The sequence below is a fragment of the Girardinichthys multiradiatus genome, chromosome 11, assembly GCF_021462225.1.
Source record: "Girardinichthys multiradiatus isolate DD_20200921_A chromosome 11, DD_fGirMul_XY1, whole genome shotgun sequence".
NCBI lineage: Eukaryota > Metazoa > Chordata > Actinopteri > Cyprinodontiformes > Goodeidae > Girardinichthys > Girardinichthys multiradiatus.
Window position 1 is genome coordinate 10,023,788 of NC_061804.1, and position 20,990 is coordinate 10,044,777.

The 20,990-nt window shown below is 43.0% G+C and overlaps 1 protein-coding gene across 3 annotated transcripts in view; it reads right to left on the reverse strand.

Moving 5' to 3' along the window:
- usp28 (ubiquitin specific peptidase 28) overlaps positions 1 to 20,990 on the reverse strand; it is a 60,357-nt gene that overhangs the window by 20,131 nt on the left and 19,236 nt on the right. For 2 of the 3 annotated variants that reach the window (XM_047379158.1, XM_047379159.1), the window contains exons 2-14: positions 19,433 to 19,507; positions 18,303 to 18,423; positions 13,225 to 13,312; positions 7,354 to 7,516; positions 3,303 to 3,389; positions 2,980 to 3,117; positions 1,857 to 1,927; positions 1,689 to 1,765; positions 1,460 to 1,608; positions 1,243 to 1,370; positions 817 to 912; positions 308 to 487; positions 14 to 222 (exon numbers count right to left, since the gene is read on the reverse strand). In XM_047379158.1, coding sequence (XP_047235114.1) covers positions 14 to 222; positions 308 to 487; positions 817 to 912; positions 1,243 to 1,370; positions 1,460 to 1,608; positions 1,689 to 1,765; positions 1,857 to 1,927; positions 2,980 to 3,117; positions 3,303 to 3,389; positions 7,354 to 7,516; positions 13,225 to 13,312; positions 18,303 to 18,423; positions 19,433 to 19,507 — 1,582 coding nt within the window. The remainder of the gene's footprint in view (positions 1 to 13; positions 223 to 307; positions 488 to 816; positions 913 to 1,242; positions 1,371 to 1,459; positions 1,609 to 1,688; positions 1,766 to 1,856; positions 1,928 to 2,979; positions 3,118 to 3,302; positions 3,390 to 7,353; positions 7,517 to 13,224; positions 13,313 to 18,302; positions 18,424 to 19,432; positions 19,508 to 20,990) is intronic. The other variant, XM_047379160.1, reaches the window with a different exon arrangement.

A 20,990-nucleotide genomic window follows, 5' to 3' on the forward strand; every position in this document is an offset into this window, starting at 1 on the left:
TTCTTTGGCATACCGTTTATGTCGTGCTCTACTTCGGTCCTCCAGCGCCGTAGGCAGGTCTTAACGAAGTGCAGCTCTTCATCAGTGGCGCTGTGAGGTGCTGGGTGTAGTGGGCAGTCAGAGGGGTGCTTACACTGGGTAAAAGGCTTGTAAATGGGCATCTGCTGGCAGTTGGAAACACTGGAAACCAGGCCGTCTGAGGAATCTTTTTCTCCAGGTTCACTGATGAAGAGAAGAATTGAAGTCAGCGTTTTTCAGCTCTAGGCTCTGTGATTTGTTTTGTAGACGAGGGAAAAGGCCAACGCACCTGCTGTCCTTGGCGATGGCTTCAGAGAGAGGGTGGCTTGTAGCAGTTGGTGAAGACGTGGCAAGTCTTGGGTCTTCAGCTGGGGACACACTGGTGGGTTTGGTTGTGGCAAACTCCAGAACAAACTGAAGCATGTCAGCCAGAGGATACTTCATAGGTCCAGAGCCATAGTTTTTATAACTATGACCAGAGACAAAAGACATTTAGATAAAGACTAATGATGATCTGCTGCTTCGGTGTTCAGATTTTGCTCTTTGGTTTCTCAGTTTGATGTATTTGTATCTCCTCATAGAGTTGCTTAATCTTCAGTTCTTGGTCTGGCATTTTATATTCTTCTTTTATACTTCTTGTTTTCCTTTAAATCTGTGTTTTGCAAGATTCTCAAGTTTAATTCTTTGTTATCTACCTCTTTAGTTTCCGTGGATCATGTTAAACTATGATAATTGACAGGATCGACTTGAATAAACTTGTTATTGTTACTGAACTCATCTCTGCTGGACATTTCTTACCACTCGAGTTTCTGCTGAAGGACGGCGAGTTGCTCCTTGAGTTTCTTTACTTCCCCTCTCCTCTCATTGGTCTGTTCTATGTTTTTGTGAAGATATCTGTCAAATAAAACATACGTGTGCATCTCAGTTAAAAGGTCCTTCAAATGTTATTTTATCCCATTCATTCAACTCTTATACATCTATTTCACACACAGTGATATAATGTTCGTTCATTCTGAAGATTTTGCCTTAGAGTGAAATTTGAATATCAGACCAATAAAAAGGATAAACAGGATTAAGAAACACTAGAAATATATTGCAGTGTGGGTAATAAGTCTATATATCTTATGAGTTTCACTTTTTGAACTGATTTACTAGAAATATAAATTCACTAAGATGCAGCTGAAGGTATTTCTGTAAGAAATTATAGTTTGTTTTATTGGTTACCTGTCCATGTAAATGATTTGTGTAAACTCTAATTTTTTGTGTATCTTCTCGGGACGCCCGAGCTGAGTGTTGAATTCAAATCTAGAAAGTTCAAAGGTCAGGACGGGCGGTAGTTTTTTGAACCACCTCTGCAAGCCAGAGAAGACACAAAGACTCTTAGCAGAAAGACAGAAAATGTACAGGATATTCAGTGTTTTTGCTATTTTGAGCTGCTCACCTCTCGTCCAGACGTGACGGCGTGATCTGAGTGCAGCGACTCGATCTCCTTCTCAACCATGGCACCTTCCAGGCATTCGTCCAGGTTGTTGAAGCCATTGACTTGCAGGGGGTACTGACCGAACTGCTCAATGTTATACAGCGTCTTGCCTGAACCCAACCACACAGATGAGACTGGAACCCCAGTGGATGCCAGCATGACGGAATGAAACGAGTCATAAAGCACATACCTTCATGTCGCCTCTCTGTCACAAAGGTGCCGTAGAAAAGCTGGACCATTGGGTTTTGCTGCTTGTCTTCTGCGTTCCTGAACATAAAGCTCGATGTAAAATTGAATTATTGATTCATTAAAAAGTAGCAGACACAGCTGACACTGACAGCTTTAACTAATGACTTACTTTCCATTGGCAGCCAGTTGAAATGCATCCTCTAACCAGTCAAGCAGTTTGTGGGAAAACTCACTGACATCCTGGAAGTAACAGATGAAGACATTTAACAATATATCTAATAACAAAACACTTAATAATTTCAATATATTCATTATTAAAATATGCTAAGCTGAACCAGTGAGGGATGAGATCTGGTTGACAATAAATTGTCAGCATCAATCTGTATTTTTGTGTAAACTTTGACTAGGCCACTCTAAAAACCTTTATTTTTTATTTAAGCCATTCAGAGGTGGACTTGTGTGGTTTGGGTCATTATCCTGCTACAGAACTCGAGTGTGTTTGAGCTTAAGGTCACGAACTGATGGCCAGACATTCCCCTTCAAGGCTAAGACATGAACATCTTGATGTGCAGTGTGGCAGAACATGAAAACTGTCCCTGCCCTTTTAATTGTATATATTCAGACTCATACCGAAAAGCTGCTTTGCTTGTTAATTTGAGTTAAAACACGTCTCCTAAATACATGGTAACAATGTAGAGATGATATGAAGTTCAAAAAAACAACAGAAAGAAAGGTATGTAGAGAGAGGTGTTTGTGGATTTCCGTGTTTGCTAATACCGGGTTGGCCCCCTTCCAGCCTTCAGAACTGCCCGGATTCTTCATGGCATGGCATGAAAAAGGTGTGAGAAACATTCCTCTGAGATTTACTAATTTTGCTAACGAGCAATTGAACAGGTGTACCTAATAAGGTGGCTGGTGAGTGTGTACTGTTATCACTGTTTGTGTTGTTGTGTTTTTAACAGTAACCTTGACCTATAAACTTCAATTTTAAATAAATAACTAAAATCTGCATCTAATTTTGAGAACTTTCTTCAATCTGTCAACTTGAGACTGTATCCATATCAGTGCAGCACATTCATTAAATTCCCAGCTGCTACAGCAGCGATGGCGCCATACTCCAGGGAAACCAGAAAGCTAAACTGGTCTACAGCTGATTATGAGGTGTTGCTGAGTGCTGCCCAGTGTGACTGAGACATGAAACACACGTTCTTTATCTGCAAGCAAGGTTGGCATTAAAAGTGGATTCTCCAGGTATGCTGTTTCCAGGAAAGAGCTGCAGGTGTTCTTCGTACCTGCTGAGCCTCGCTTGTCCTAAAGGCGTCTCGCAGTAACTCCACCGCAGCGGAGGGATCCACAAACCTGCGAGTCGATCCCACCATGAGGGCGAACAGGCACCGCAGCTCCTGCATGAAAGCTATGTTCCTCTTGTCCTGTCGTCATAAAGTCTCAGTCAAACATCACAGCTTAAAGTCACGAGGCTTTTAAATGGAGACAGCTTTTAAGGACAATTTATATAAAAAAACAATATTCCCCTCTGCAGGAGGGAAATATTGAGAATAAAACGTTATTTGATGAAAATGACAGTGAAAGTATACGCCACTGTGTCGTTACTCACTGTGTGGCTCTTACACTTCTCCAGAACCTGTTCTGACAGATGGTAGTGGAGAACCAGCCTCCTGAAGACGGGTAAGTGGAACAGTGACTGGGACAAGACGACAAAACAAGCAGCTTAAAATCAACCTTAAGGTTAGAGCCAGACGTGGAGAGTTCAGGGTAGTGAAGCAATCCAGAGATTTCATTAGATACATTTATTACAGCAAATTTATTTAAAATCGAATGCAACCTTTTAGACTGAACTGGGTTTTATGTAAGAGTTTGTTCAGTTTAAAAGTCACTCTCTGTAAACCATAAAGACATGACTGCTATTGTGAACTCGCTCTAAATTTAAAAACAAATAAAACTGATGTTTTCTCCATCCAGCTTCCTGTCCCTGATGAAGACAAGCATTCCCACAGCATGATGCTGCCACCACCATGTTTCACAGTGAGAATATTGTGTTCAGGATGTTGTGTGGTATTAGTTTTCACACATATTGGCCAAAAATTAAAATTCTGGCCACATATGACCAGAGCATCTTCTTCAACATGTGTCCCCCAAGAGGCCTTGTTGTAAACCGCAAACACGACTTCTTATTGCTTAATTTCAACAGTGGCTTCTCTTATTGTCACTCTCTCATGAAGGCCTGACTTGTGGAGAGCTTGACTAATAGTTGTTCTGTCCAGGGATTCTTCCACCTGAGCTATGGGTGTCTGCAGCTCCTCCAGAGCTATCATGGGCCTCTTGGCTGCGTCACTGATTAATGCTCTCCTTGCCTGTCAGTTTAGGTGTCCTGGTAGGTCTGCCATTGGTCCATCCTCTCTCCTTGTTCAGATGATTTATTGAACAGAGTTCTGTGAGATGTTTAAATCTTGGGATATTGTTTTAGAACCTAATCCTGCTTTAAACATCTCTACAACCTTCTCCCTGACCTGTCTGCTGTGATCCTTGGTCTTCCTTGTTTCTGCATCTGCGTTTTATTTTAATGTGATTTTTGCTGAAATAAAAATTCAAATCCTGCTGAAACAGAAGCCTTTACTGCCTTTTAGTAGATTTACAAAAAATGAAGGTTCTTTATATTTTTCCTCAGTTCTTTCCACTTTGGAGAAGATTTTAAGAAATGATGATTTCACTGAATTAATTTTAGTTTTTTTTTGAGGGATGAATTATAATGAGATCAAAAAGCAGTGCAGGAGCAGTTGCAGATCCCAGATAGAACATTTTATCAGCCCAGATTTGCTGATTATGTTTTTGTAGCTCTGCTACAGGATACTTGGGTCGCTCATGATAACATAGAAGCAGTGGTTGGTAAGTGAAGGAAGCTTCTAAGCGTTGCCATTTGAGAAGGAAATTCAGTTATGGTTTATCTCAGTTTTACTGTAATTTATGAGCTGCTCATTGAATCCTGCAGTCACTCAGCTTCGATCTGATAGCAGGAATGCCTTTCAGATGAGACTGCTGCGGTAAGAACCAGAAGAAGCAGTATTAACACAGAAAACAGGAGAGCATTAGTATTCTACATCGCCTCCTAGGATAATACCACCTGACGTCTAAATGGAGGCAGAAGCATATCTCAGTTTAACAGACACAAACAATCACCGTCTGCTTCGGACGTCCTCGCATCGCTGCCTGCCTAATTACCCACACAGCCTGTGTGCCTTAGAGAGGGTTCTGGTTTCTGTCGAGCCACCTGATAGGCCTGGATGGGTTCCATCTGGAATGGACTTATAACACAATTAGCAGCTGAGATAAAAATGGTTTGCTCTAATTTAACAGAAGGCTGTCGCTCTCCTGTTTTTTTTTCAGGTCGATTTTTAATGTTATTAGCAGGAAATAGTGATGAGAAGAAGAGTTAAGCAACATCCCTTTGTAGCCACACCACCAGTTTGAAGATGCATTGGGCACAACTTCACAAAATAACCATACAGCAACCATTGGTGACATTAGTAAAAGACATGATGACATTTACCTGCAAATGACTACAGAAACTTTTTGTGTTTAAATCTGATTGAAGCAACAGTTTTAAAACCGTGAATCTTTGAACAACTGTATCTGTATGGTTTGATGTCTGTCGTTGCTAGCTCGGTTGGGGCTTCTTAATGAAACAGTTAAACTTTCTTTATGTCTGTTGTGTTTTCTTGTATATTATTCTACATTTTAACAATTTTATTCCTGCTTTTAATCATTTTATTTAGTTCTATTCAAATTTTTTATTCATTTCTTTTATCCATTCTTTTGTTCACTGCCTGCTGTTTGGCTCTTCAGAGCTTTTGGCGGGCCTTGAAAAGATGTGAAACATACCTTAAAATTAATTCATCTTTTATTGCAGTAACATAAACTCACAATGAGAAAATTAATTCGTTAAAAAATCAATTTCTTTTAACTACAATTATTCAGTGTGGAGAAATCTCATTTTAAATAATTAACCTTTTTGAGACAATAGTGCTCTTATGATATTCCAAATGGTTGGAGAACGCGGAGATGTTTCTAATTCCACACAATCTTTTTAGTTCAACGGTTTCAACATCAAGCCGTCGTCCTGCAACGTTTAGATGCCTCCCTGGTCCGACGCAGGTCACTGCCAAAGACCTAATTGTTTGATTCAGGTGTATTGAAGGAGAGACATACAAAAGTTGCAGGACACTGGACCTCGAGGATTTGAGTTTGAGACCCATGCTCTAGATGGTCCAGAGTCCTGGATCCTCTCCAATAACCTTGTCTCTTCAGCTCCCCCCAGAGGTGTTTGGTAGATTTTAAGTCTGAGATGGTCATGGAGAAGCTTGATTTTGTCTGATAAACTATGACCAGTTTCTGGCAGAGACCAGCAGGTTTTTATTTAAAATCTTTTGGTATTTGAAACAGTTCAAGATACCAAGCAGTCCTCCACCATATCTAACATTGGGCGACTGTGGGAAGAGTAGTCTTCTTGTAATCTGTAAGCTGTCGTTTTGATTCCAGCTTCCTCCTGTCACATGTCAATGTGCTCCTGGGCAAGGCATTTAACCCCAAGTTTCGTACCAGGGTATCAGGGTATGAATGTAAATGCGATTGGATGAATGTGGCTGTAAGCGCTTCAACCTGTAGCGCTGAGTGGTCGGCATGACTAGAAAAGCGCTACATAGAGTCAGTCCATTTACCATTTGGGCCTGAAGTGCTTTGCACATATTTATTGTCTGTTTTAAACCATGCTGAGGGCATGTTGTCCAAAAGTTCCCACTTTGTCTCATATATAACTAAAGGTCCAGTAGAATCCGACAGAAAAGGCTTTGCCTCCTAGACAAACAGTCTGCATGTATCGTCATATTCAATAAATTAGAATATGTGGTCCAATAAGGCTCACTTGATTAAAAGTACCTTTTGAAAATACCTACCTTTAAGCAGGTATTAAACACAGTTTTTTTAAGCCCACATTTCTGTATTAAAAAAATGTTTTATTGTTCTGATGTAATCTAATCTTAAATGTCATGTTTTCATTAGCAGTAAGCAGAAAATCATTAATCTGAGTGTAATTAATCAAACATTTCTTCTAGTTAATTCATTAAGTCAAATTAAAGGTTGGATTATGCTTCTGAAATGAAAAATTAATTTAATTTAATGCTTTTTATACAGTTTCTACATGGGTGCTAATAAATCTGAAGGCTGCTGTTTTTATGTTGTTTGTTTACTTTAGTTTGCATGTCCAATAACTTGTTAAATGTGTTGCTGACAGTGAGTTTACCTCTTAAGAGTAAATGGGCTCTAATTTGCTTTCAGTTTTTGTTTTTAAATAAATTAAATAAAACTGAATATTATTCTATTTTACTCACTGAAGTACAAAGCCGTGCTATTCAGCTCAGTATTTAATCATCCAGTCAAAAATATAAGTACAATTTAAATAATAAGTTCAATATGAACTTCATAATTATCTTAAGTTTATTGCCATTGCTTTAGGGAAATTACATTTTATCAATGTCAAGATTACAATCAAATTGCTCTGCCGAGGTACTTTGCCACAGTGTGTACAGGAGGACGATGGAAGCTAAATGCTCAGTAACCGACCAGTTTCTGCAGAGTGAGCTGCTTATTCTCACCTGGATGACAGCACTGAACCAGCAGGTGTTTCCTACGTTGCGGATTCCAACGGGCCAGTCGTTCTGACGGATCCAGTCTGCAGGGCTGCACATCTCACTCTGTGCTTCACATCTCTTCCTCTTCATTCGCGCAGCATTTTCTTCAGCACTGGCCTCCAGAGCTCTATTAGACAACAAATTACCTTTCTGAAAGCATCGGACTGACTACTACGGTATATTAAAAACAAGCAGATTTGTAATAATAGAAAGAAAGTACACCCTCTATCCAGGGGTTGGATTTATAAATGATTTTTGTGAATGATTTTTTCTAGGTTCTAAAATAGATTAAATCTAATCAGAAGTGGACAAAAACACAGAGAAGAGATTCCATCACATCTATAGTTTTACAGCTTTTAGTCAGATTTTTCTGCAAAATCAACAACACATTTTAAATCTAGTCATTTTTTTACTTTTTGCTATTTTATTGCAAGTTGTTGTGTCATCAAGATAAAGCTACCCTCCCTTAAACGAGCTGGCATGCTGCCATGCCTCCAGTGACATAACTGATCTGAATTATTATGAGTACATCTATTTGTTTTTTTCTTCTTGTTTTCTTCATCTTTGTTCATGTTTCATCCTCCAAAACTTGTGAGCGTCTTACGTTTGAGCCGTTTGTGGGCAAATTGCCTGGATTTCAGGAAATGTTGGTAACTGTCAGAGCCTGGGGCTTTGCTTTGTGTTTTTTGCCTGCTGCTTACTCTGTTTAGCTTCTAGATGCCGCCAGAGCTACCGGTGCCAGAGGGTGACAGGTGCAATCTGTTAACCGCTCATCAGGAGGTGCTTAAAGAGGCTGGGCAGTCAGCACTCCAGTGCCCGAGTGTATTGCCAATGTGGTAACTCCTTACTGGCTACTGACTTTCTCTATTTCCTGAAAGTGTAGTTTCTGATCTCTCGTTGTGTTCTTCCCCAGGTCAATCCCTAGCCCTGGCTCCAGTTCCAGTGAACGAACCTAACCAAGTACAAAGAAACCTGAGAACCTTCTGGATCAAGAACCAGCTGACAGTCCCCGGGTTCTCAACCCTCACCAGCCTCTTGCGAATCCTGCCCACCCTCCAACAACCACTCTGGTACCAGCACCTAAGGCTCTCTCTCAAGGCAAGGCATCTAGTGGATCAGATTCTGAATTAGTACAAGACCCTCTCAGTTACTCTGGCTGCTCACCTCGGCACTTACCCTGGACTAGGCAGCAGCACCTACCTCCTTCTCCTGGCTCTGAATAATCCCCTCCTCGAGCTGGACTCTACTCCACCATCTGTAAAAATCAAACACTCAACCTCATCACTTCCCAGTCACTCTTGCCATCAATTCACCAAACCTTCAATTCTGTGCAGAGTGAAGACTCCGGTTCCAGATCCATTAACCATCTTCAAATAAACCTGTTAAACTTTTTTTCCGTCTCCTGAGTGTTCCTCTGCATGTGGGTCAAAAGTGTTTAAAACGATGACAGAACACTCAGGCCAATCTGACCCAGCAGAGGCGCTCAGGAGAACCCTCGCAGATCACACTCACCAAATCCAGTCACAAGGAACCACCCTCCAGACCATAGTTGAACAACAGAGACACACAAACCAGCAGCTGGAACAAATGGCCTCCCTTTTCCAGCATGTATTGAACACCCGGACCTTCCAAGCTCCAGAGGGCGCCACCACAAACCCTCTTTCCACAGCCAGCCCGGTCTCACAACAGCTTCCTCACTCTCGTGATGTCATTTCCCCTAATCTGGAGAAATTCTCTGGTGAGGTTAGTAATTGTGTTTTCTGTTACAATGCTCCTTAGAGTTTAATCGCTCCCCACAGTCTTTCCCTCATGACGATGTAAAAATATAATTTATTTTAGGATTACTTACAGGAAAAGCACTCCGTTGGGTGGAGGCGAGGTTTTCAGATTATAACCAATTTGGCTGCACTTATGATGAATTTGTGCATGAATTTACCCAGACTTTTGCTCAGGACACAGACCAGACTAGTGTGGCTCGTTGTCTTTGGGCTCTAAAACAGAAGAATAGGCCTGTAGTTTGCTATTGATTTTCGAACTTTAGCAGCAGCATGTAACTGTGTGGGCACAGTTACATGCTGCACCCTAGTGCCCTAAAGACTGCATTTTTTCAGGCCTTAGATGAGCCACTTAAAGATGAGCTCGCCTTAATCGATGAACCTAGTAGCCTTAATGATCTAATTTCTTTAGCCACCAGAATAGATAACCGAATGAGAGAAAGAAGGAAATCACGGGCCGGTCTAGTTGTTGTGAGACTGCAGGTCCCCTTACAAGAGTCATCTCCACCCCCGTTTAAGTCTAGTCCAAACCCTCTAGAACCTGTTTCTATGCCGCTAGGGAGAACTCGCCTTACCCCAGAGGAACGGCATCGTCGTAAGGAATCTAATCAGTGTCCCTATTGTGGTTCACCAGACCATTTTGTTGCCACCTGTCCCATTCGGCCAAAAAAGAGGGTCCACCATCTGTAGAGGGTAGATGGGTGGACCAATAATCACTCCCTAAAACCCCTCAACTCACCCTGCCTGCCACCCTTTTTTTTTAACCAGCATCATCACAGTCTCTCTGCCCTCATAGACTCTGGTTGTGAACAGGACCTGATTGATCAACAATTAGTTGAACAGGCCAGGATTGAAACTGAGGTCCTCACTACACCACTCCAAATACTAGCTCTTGATGGAAGGACCATTCAAAAAAATCACTCATAGAATCAAACCTCTGAAAACAGTCATCTCAGGAAACCACTGTGAAAACACCTCCTTTTATGTTTCCCATCTCACAAAGCTCACTAGTGTCGGGTTTCCCTTGGTTGCAGCGCCATACCCCCATCTAAATTGGACCGAGTGTAGAGTTGAATCTTGGTCTACAAAATGCTTATCATCTTGTCTCAAGTCCGCAGTTTCCCCACACTCACCTCTAGAGGGAGCTGAAGAAGACGAACCTCCCGACTTATCTCATGTTCCTGAGGACTAACAAGTATTCAGTAAGTCCAAAGCCTTGTCTCTTCCGCCTCACCGTCCATATGATTGTGCCACAGAGCTGCTTCCTGGAGCCCCACTTCCATCAAGCCACTTATATAACATACTGTCCAGAACATAAGTGCCTAGAAAAATACATCTCAGACTCCCTCGCCGCTGGAATAATCCGTCATCATCTCCCTTAGGCGCGGAGTTTTTCTTTGTGGGGAAGAAGGATGGCACGCTCAGCCCCTGCATTGATTATAGAGGTTCGAACCAGATTACAGTAAAAAACAAGTATCCTCTTCCACTGTTGACTTCCTGTACTGTTTTGAACCAGTACAGGGCTCCACTATCTTCACAAAATTTGACCTCCGAAATGTCTACCATCTCGTTTGCATTTGTCAGGGAGATGAGTGGAAGACAGCGTTCAAAACGCCTCTTGGTCACTTAGAATATTTGGTTATGCCTTTCGGTCTCTACAACGCCCCAGCAATTTTCCAGGCCCTAGTAAATGATGTCCTGTGGAACTTTCTGAATGTTTTTGTCTACCTGGATGATATTCTGATTTACTCAAGAACCCTTTCAGAACACCAGAATCATGTCAGCTTGGTCCTCCAAAGACTGTTAGAAAACAGGCTTTACGTCAAAGCAGAAAAATGTGAGTTTCATCAACACTGTGACTTTCTTAGGTTACATCCTAGAGGGTGGGCAGGTTTGCTCGGACCCGGAGAAGATCAAGGCAGTACTTGACTGGCCAGTACCAGACTTAAGTAAGCAACTTCAGCGCTTTTTGGGCTTTGTCAATTTTTACAGACGTTTTATAAGAAACTTCAGCGAAGTAGCTGCTCCTCTGACCGCACTCACATCTATCAAGATCAATTTTTAGTGGACACTCAAGAAAAGGTTCGCTGAAGTGCCCATCCTTGTCCACCCGGATCCCACATTTCACGTTTGAGGTTGATGCATCAGACACAGGCGTGGGAGCGGTGCTTCACAATGCTCAGAACCGGATGGAAAACTTCACCCTTGTGCTTTCTTCTCATGCAAGTTATCTAACAAGGAACGAAATTGATGTGGGAGACCTCGAGCTTCTAGCTATCAAACTAGCCTTGGAGGAATGGCGTCACTGGCTGGAGAGCGCAGAACATCCCGTGCTGGTATGGACAGATCATAAAAACCTTTCATATCTACAGTCTGCCAAACGCCTAAACTCTCGCCAGTCCCGCTGGTCATTATTTTTCTCCCGGTTTAACCTGTCCATATCCTACAGACCCGGCAATAAAATCCTCAAACCAGATGGTTTATCCCAACAGTTCTCCCCAGATGACTCTGAAAAGAAGCCTGCTTTCATTCTGCCACCCAGTTGTACAGTGGGTACTCTCACCTGGGAAATTTAAGATATAATAGCCCAAGCACAACAATCTGAACCTGACCCCAGAACAGGACCCACCAATGCACGTATGTACCCACAGGTGTGAGATCTTGCTTAATCCACTGGTTTAATGTCTCCAAGTTCTCAGCTCATCCCGGCACCAGCCGTACCGTTGCCCTCATCTCCCAAAGGTTTTGGTGGCCCTCGTTGCACAAAGATGTCAAGGAATACGTTAAAGCTTGTACCATATGTGCCAGAAATGCAACATCCAATCAACCACCATCAGGTTATCTCCAGCCACTCAGCATCCCCAAGCGTCCCTGGTCCCACATTGCTCTGGACTTCGTCACCGGCCTGCCCAATTCTCAAGCTATGACCACCATGCTAACAATCATCCACCGATTCTCTAAATTCTGCCATCTCAGATGATGTCAGAGCCTGGGGCTCTGCTTTGTGTTTTTTGCCTGCTGTTTACTCTGTTTAGCCTAGTGGATCAGATTCTGAATTAGTACCCTCTCAGTTACTCTGGCTGCTCACCTGGGAGCTTACCCTGGACCAAGCAGCAGTACCTACCTTCTTCTCCAGGCTCTGAATAATCCCAACCTCGTGCTGGACTCCATTCCACCATCCGTAAGAATCAAACAAACACTCAACCTCAACACTTCCCAGTCACTCTTGCCATCAATTCACCAAATCTTCATTTCTGTGCAGAGTGAAGACTCCGGTTCCAGATCCATTAACCATCTTCAAATAAACTTGTTAAACTTTTTTCACGTCTCCTGAGTGTTCCTCTGCATGTGGGTCAAAAGTGTTAATAAAACGATGACAATAACAATAAAACACTTGGAAGCAGTTTGTGAAGACCACCACGGCAGACTGGACTGGAGAAATTTTAACATCAAAGACCTCCATTAATCATTTTCAGCAAAATTATACTTATATATTTAAAGATTAGATGAAAACAGAAATTGTAATTTTTTGGCAGCTCAACTATACTCTGTACTCTTTATCCTCTTATTATAAAACACATTTTTGTAAAACATTTATGCTGCTGCATGAGGGATGATTTTATTTTACTTTTTCACATTATTTACCACAAGTGCAAGTAAATATGAAGGGTACTGTATTTTATTGTCCTAATCATTCCCCCCAAATCTGAGATAAATGAATATAAAAAGATAAATGAAATAATATAAAATGAACCTCAACTCTATCAGAAACCTATTAATTAAATTAAACATTTTTGTCATGCTTAAATTTTTACAAGGCTGTAAAAATGTTTTGGATGATTCTGTTTGGGAATCTGTCTTCAGTCTTTCCATTATCTTCAAATTCAGGCAGTATTAATTATACAAATGAACATTACAAAGAATTTGTCTTTTTGCATTTTCTGTTTAGTACTTGTCTTGGTTAGTATATAATAGTATCAGCTGCACTCAGTTATAGTGCAGAGCATCTCACCTGTGTGTTTCATTAAAAAGGGAAGCATGTAAGTCATTTTCGTCTTACCTGTGGAATTCCTGCTCTTCTTGCTCTGCCTTGTGAGATTCTTGCAGACTGAGTTCAATGGCTGTCTGCAGTTCATCTTTGGGAAGTCCTAAAAAAAGCAACAAACATAGATCCCACATGTTGCCATTTCATGTCCATTTAATTTTAAAAACAAATTTTAAAAGCTTCTAATTGAATCTAACTATGAAGTAATCTGTTTTTGTCTCCATTATAATTGGTTGAAACAACTAAGGTGCCTTGCAGATACATTTATGCCTCTTTTTTCACATTTTCTCGTAAACTTGAATGCATTTTATTGGGATCTAATGCGAAACATCAACCCAAAGCAACACAAAATTGTGAGGCTGAAGGAAAAGATACATGGCTCTGAAAAGATTTTACAAATACCAATCTGAAAAGTGTGGCATGCATCCATACTCTGCCCCCTTTACTTTAATATCCTAAAGTAAAATCTATTGCAACGATTTACTTTCAGAAGTCAGCTGCTTAGTAAATGAAGTCCACTTATGTGAAATCTAACTTAAGTATAAATGCAGCTGTTTTGTTTCTGGCCTCAGAGGCCTATAGAGAACATTAGAACACAAACAGCATCGTGAAGACCAGGGACCACAGCAGACAGGTCAGGGAGAGAGTTCTGGTCCAGTTTAAAGCAGGTTAGGTTCTACAACAATATCCCAAACTCTGAACATCTCACAGAGCTCTGTTCAATCCCTCATCTGAACATGGAGAGAGGATGGACCAACTGCAGACCTACCAAGTCATGGATGCCCACCTAAAGGGACAGGCTGGGCAAGGAGAGCATTATTCAGAGAATCAGCCAAGAGGCCCAGAGAAACCCTGCAGAAACTGAAGAAACCCAGAGCTCAGGTGGGTGAATTTGTCCACAGGACACCTATCAGTCATGCACGCAATCAATCTGGTCTTTTTGGAAGAGTGGCAAAAAGACAGCCACTGTTGACAGAAAGCCATAACTTGTTGGGAACACAGAAAGCCTATGGAAAAAGATCCTCTGGTAAGATGGGACTTTCACTTTCATGGTCAAGCTAACAAAATTATATATTCACAGGAAAACATGAAACATTGCGGCGACAACATCATGGTTTGGGGATTTCTTCAACAGGGAAGCCTTTCTATTCCCCCCGTGAGTTCGCTTCGTTCATCCTGGTCGGTGTTTACATCCCGCCGCAAGCTAACATGCAGGTCGCACAGCGCATGCTTGCCGACCAGATACTGAGTGTGGAGCGGACCAACCCGGACTCCTTAGTAATCGTCGTTGGCGACTTTAACAAAGGTAATCTCACCCACGAACTCCCCAAATATAGACAGTTTATAAAATGGCCGACCAGAGAGGACAACATTCTGGATCACTGTTACAACACCATCAGAGATGCTTATCACGCCGTCCCACGTGCTGCACTGGGCCAATCCGACCACATCATGGTCCACCTGATTCCTGCATACAGGCAGAAACTAAAGCTCTGCAAACCTGTGGTGAGGACGACAAGGAAGTGGAGCAGTGAGGCTGTGGAGAATCTCCAGGCGTGTTTAGGCTGTACAGACTGGGATGTGTTCAGGACTACTACCAACAGTCTGGACGAGTACACAGAGGCTGTGACTTCCTACATCAGCTTCTGTGAGGACAGCTGTGTACCATCGTGCACCAGGGCGAGTTACAACAACGACAAACCCTGGTTCACAGCTAAACTCAGAAGGTTAAGACTGGATAAGGAAGAGGCCTTCAGGAGTGGGGACAAAGACATATACAGAGAGGCGAAGTACAAGTTTGGCAAGGCAGTGAAAGAGGCCAAACGACTGTACTCTGAGAAGCTCCAAAGCCAGTTCTCAGCCAACGACTCTGCGTCTGTCTGGAAAGGGCTCAAGCAAATCACCAACTACAAGCCGAAAGCCCCCCACTCCATCAACGACTGACGCCTCGCCAACGACCTGAACGAGTTCTACTGCCGCTTTGAAAGACAAAGGGACAGTCCTGCAACCATCCCCCACGACGCCCCCCAACAGCTGCAGCCACAATCCACCACCCCCACCTCCCCAACCTCAAGAGGGGCCTTGGCACCTCCAACCCCCACCCTGAAGTTCCCCCCCACCAGCCCCCTACCCACGCCGAGGACAGCTCTTTCCATCCAGTAGAGGGACGTCAACAAACTCTTCAGGAGACAGAACCCCCGGAAAGCTGCTGGTCCGGATTCTGTCTCACCAGCCAGCCTGAAGCACTGCGCTGATCAGCTGTCTCCAGTCTTCACAGACATTTTTAACACCTCACTGGAGACATGTCATGTGCCAGCCTGCTTCAAGTCCTCCACCATCGTCCCTGTTCCCAAGAAGCCAAGGACCACAGGGCTTAATGACTTCAGACCCGTCGCCCTGACCTCTGTGGTGATGAAGTCCTTTGAGCGCCTTGTGCTCTCACACCTAAAAGACATCACCGACCCCCTCCTGGACCCCCTGCAGTTTGCCTACAGAGCCAACAGGTCTGTAGATGATGCAGTCAACCTAGCCCTTCACTTCATCCTCCGGCATCTGGACTCCACAGGAACCTACGCCAGGATCCTGTTTGTGGATTTCAGCTCTGCCTTCAACACCATCGTCCCAGTTCTGCTCCAGGAGAAGCTCTCCCAGCTGAGTGTGCCCGACTCCACCTGCAGGTGGATCACTGACTTCCTGTCTGACAGGCAGCAGCGCGTGAGGCTGGGGAAGCACGTCTCTGACTCCCTGACCATCAGCACCGGTTCCCCCCAAGGCTGTGTTCTCTCTCCTCTGCTCTTCTCCCTGTACACCAACAGCTGCACCTCCAGTCACCAGTCTGTCAAGCTTCTGAAGTTTGCGGACGACACCACCCTGATCGGACTCATCTCTGATGGTGACAAGTCTGCGTACAGATGGGAGGTGGACCATCTGTTGGACTGGTGCAGCCAGAACAACCTTGAGCTCAACGCTCTAAAGACAGTGGAGATGGTTGTGGACTTCAGGCAGAACCCAGCCCCACCTGCCCCCATCACCCTCTGTGACTCTACAATTGACACTGTGGAATCTTTCCGCTTCCTGGGAACCATCATCTCCCAGGATCTCAAGTGGGAGCCAAACATCAGCTCCCTCATCAAGAAAGCCCAGCAGAGGATGTTCTTCCTGCGGCAGCTGAAGAAATTCAACCTGCCAAAGACTATGATGGTGCACTTCTACACAGCCATCATTGAGTCCATCCTCACCTCCTCCATCACCATCTGGTACGCCGCTGCTACAGCCAAGGTCTGCTGAGAAGGTGATTGGCTGCAGTCTACTGTCGCTCCAGGAACTGTACACCTCCAGGACCCTGAAGCGGGCAGGGAAGATTCTGGCTGATCCCTCCCACCCCGGTCACAGACTCTTTGAGACTCTCCCCTCTGGCAGGAGGCTGCGGTCCATCCGGACCAAAACCTCACGCCACAAGAACAGTTTTTTCCCATCTGCCACCAGCCTGGTTAACAAAGCCCGGAAACCATCTTGACACTCTCCCTTTCCCCCACACCCCCCCTTTTTTTGCTGACAGGACACCTGTAACTTGTAACTCTATGCGTCACATTAACGCTCAGCTTGGACTCCTGCTTTATTTGCACTGCCATACTTGCACAGTGATCACCTGCACTGTTGTATTGCTCTTGCATCTTATACTGCTCTATATTTTTTCTCACTCACTTAAAACTGTGCACATATATTTATATTATATTGTAGATATGTTTATACTGTTCAATTTGTACTGTATTGCACCGACTACGCCAAAACAAATTCCTTGTATGTCCAAAAACGTACTTGGCAATAAAGCTTTTCTGATTCTGATTCTGTCGGAGTTTATTGGAAGATGGATGGAGCTAAATCCAGGACAATCCTGGAGGAAAACCTGTTAGAGGCTGGAAAAGACTTGAGCCTTGGGTGTAGGTTCCTCTTCCAGCGGGACAAGGACTCTAAACATACAGCCAGAGTTACAATGGAATGGTTTAGATCAAAGACCATACCTAAATCTATTTCAATCCTGTAAAGACTCACAATAAAAACACAAAGATGCCTATTAGAGAAATTAAATAGCAGATGTTTATTTCTTTGGCGCTCCGACCCCGGAGGAAGACATGAATGCTATGAATGACATGAGCTTGAATGAATGATTTAGGATTAGGATTAGAGATGTCTCCCCCCCCCCCCCCCCGGGATCCGATACTGGTGACGGAGTGGTGGAGGGTCGAAGCTCGGTGGGAGAGCAGGGATATCCATGGTTGGAGGTCCTTAAAAGCGAAGCCTTGAAGGGTTATTGGCTGAGGAGGAATGCAGACTTGACGCTGACTGGTTGGAGCGGAGACGCATGATGGAGTCATAGTATGGAGCCGGTGGTGGAGGTGAGTCTTCCAGATTGAATTTTTGTCAAAACCCCATGTCAACATTCGTGGTAAAATCAAAAACTGATGTTCACAGACAGAGAAATGTCAGCCTCTTCTTGCATACCCCAAAAGACTTTCAGCTGTAATTGTATGGCTTTGTGTTTGTCTATCAAACCTCAATAAAAAACTAAAATGTTCACAAGCAACAAAAATTTTCACTTTCTCGCCACTTGTTCCACATCTGTAGTGACAGGAATTAGCAGATTTCTGCTCCAGTTCTTGGTGATGCCACTCATGGTAATTTACATTACGAACTCTTTGGTAAAACAACTGGTTTTACTTTGATTTGCAGACCCTTATTTATAAATGCAGTAATTTAAAAATGTCATAAATACCTCAAAAATTACATCATTGCTGTAATTAGTTCAGTTCGTCCTGTCTCAGTGGTCATCTTCTTCCTATTCCAATCATTTGGATTGGCTCTGACCTATTTACTGTACATAAATAAGAAGCAACCTTATAAATAAGGTTATAAATAACATGCCTACAATTATTGTAAAATCTTTTTAAGCTGATCAGCTTTTAGTTTTATTTATGTCATCAGCACCCTTCATCCAGCCTTTCTGTGTTTTTATGAGTTATAAAAACATGCAAAATATTACATTTGATTATCTTTCAGGCAGATATAGCTATGATCTTTTATTCCCAGTGTACCTCTCTGGCCATCCCAGGCCTCTGCAGATGTCCCCGACTCCTGCGGCTCTGCAGAGTCCTGAACCTCCACAGTCTGGCTTGTCAGTAGCCCCACAGCATGTCCAACGTCCCCCTGGCTGGCCTTAAAGTGAGAGGAAAATGAAAACCTTCCCAAAAAATGACTGGAAATAGAAATAAAATAGAGAAAAAAGTACAGCACATCTTTTACAATGCAAATATTTGCATTCCATCTGTTTGTGTCCGTTGCTTGGATGTAAAGCTACTACTGCTTGATGCAATATTCTGTAAATATATGTTCAATGTACAGTAGATCCAAAATGTCTCCTGATTTTGTAACTTGAAGTTTGTGAAATGTCCTAACAATATGAAAGACCTGGAGGACTGTTGCAGATTGAGTAGTGACTTGTGAGACTCTGATAGACTCTTAACAAAGAAAGCTGAATGTTGAAATTTAATGTAAAAGTATTGTTTGCAGCTTGATTATTCTTTCATAGTTTTCTCTCTGACAGCTTTATTTGTTTTTCAGTTGATAAATATAAATATTACATTGTTTATAAAGGATGATTGGTGTTTAGGTGTTTGTAAACAGAGGTGTTTGTAGAAGGTTAAAAGCCTGGTTTTAGCCCAATGTGATGTAAATCAGTTTAGTGCTCAAAATATGTTTTTGCAGAGAAGTTGAGCAACAAATAATAAGCAACTTTTCCTGTCATGTTTTCATGCAGATTTGACAAAAATAAAGAATTACCTACTGAGAAGGATCAAAACAAAGAACATTTTATGTGTTTTCATCGCAAACGTTTTTCAGGATGTTATGTCTTATATCAACACAAATAGGTGCATAATTGTGAAGTGGAAGATAAATGATTTAAATCTTTTGAAATATTTTACAAATAAAAATCTGAAAAATGTGGCACACATTACAATTATGCAGTCATTGGTCTATCGTATAAAATCCAAATGAAACACATTGAAGCTTGTGGTTGTAATGTGACAATATGTGGAAAAGGGGTATGAATACCTTGGATCTCTATATTGAACAGATCTCTAGTTAGAACAGGACAATAAACCAGGAAGTATCCTTCTAACCTGTGGCATGAAATGACTTTTAACAGCTGCTGGCTGTGTGTTACCTTCAGGGCTTTGTAGAGAACCTGATGGTCCTGGATGCCAGTGATCTCCTTCAGCTGCTCCATCAGCATTTTGAGCTGTTGACACGAAACAACTTGAGGTTTTTCATGCACCACTCAAGCACGTGACCAAAATAGTCAGAGATAGTTTGTGATAAGCAGCCAGACTTTATTTTACCTATATCAGTTTTCTAATCACTGGACCTGACCACAAACTACATCTTGCACAGCATTTTTGTAGTAAATGAAGAAAGTTGATATTACATTCGTGTATGTGTGGCACAATATTGATTTATCCCTTTAGTTTTGAGGATGTTTTATGTCTGAATGATTCAAAGGTTGGATTTAAGCAGCTGAACAAAAATAAAGCATTCCTCTGCCACATACTGGACTCCACGCAGCATGTGAAGAGGCATCAGATCCAACAAAGCCTATTAGCAGAGCGACCAGCAGCTCAGCCATGACCCAACTCTCCTTGACGCCTCAAACAGCTTCTTTGCACCCTTTGACACTCCAAGCAGCAGAAGGACTAAAGACCCACCTCAGTTGGAGGTGCAGCACCAGCCTCTCATCCTGCGGCTGCATCAACTGATCTCCAATATGAGAAACATCAACAAGGCTGCAGGTCCAGACATGGTGTCAGATCGGATGCTAAAATCATGTGCTGATCAACTTGCAGGTTTTTTTTTGGACATCTCCAACCTCTCCCTGTAGCTTTCCATGGTCCCTGTCTGCCTGAAGTCTTCCACTATTGTTCCTGTGCCCAAACAAATCAACCACCACTTGCTGTAATGATTACTGTCCTGTTGCTCTGACACCGGTCATCATGAAGTGCTTCAAGAGGATCCTCCTGAAGTACACTTCAGGAGGATCAAGGAAGCTATCCCTGCTGGCCTGGACAGCCTGCAGTTCGCCAACAGGGAGAATTGCTCCACAGAGGACGCTGTTAGCACTTCACACGGCCCTGACTCATCTGCAGCACCCCAACACCTATGTTAGGGTGCTATTTGTGGGCTTCAGCTCAGCCTTCAACACTGTCCTTCCTGACATGCTGGCCCTGAAGCTCCATAACATTGGTTTATCTGCACCACTTTGCTCCTGGATCAGTGACTTCCTCACAAACAGGCCCCAGGTGGTGAGGATAGAGAAACTCACATCTGCCCCACTGGGTTGTGTTCTAAGCCCTGCCCTCTTTACTCTATTCACACACGACTGCTCTGCTATTCACAAAAGAAACATGGTTATGAAGGTTTGAGGATGGCACCACGGTGGTGGGTCTCATATCTAACAATGATGAGACCCACTGACTCCCCAAAATCTGACTCAGTGGTGCTTCAGAAACAACCTCTTTCTGAACACCAGCAAGACCAGAACACCTCCCACCTCCCACCTGGTGAAGAAGGCCCAACAACAGCTCTTCTTGGTCAGGAAGCTGAAACAGACTGGACTCTCTACTCAGCTGCTCACAAACTTTTGCCGGGCTACAACTGAAAGCATCCTGTGCCTCAGTGTGACGGTGTGGTATAGAAGCTACACGGCACAGGAGAGGAAGGACTTAGCA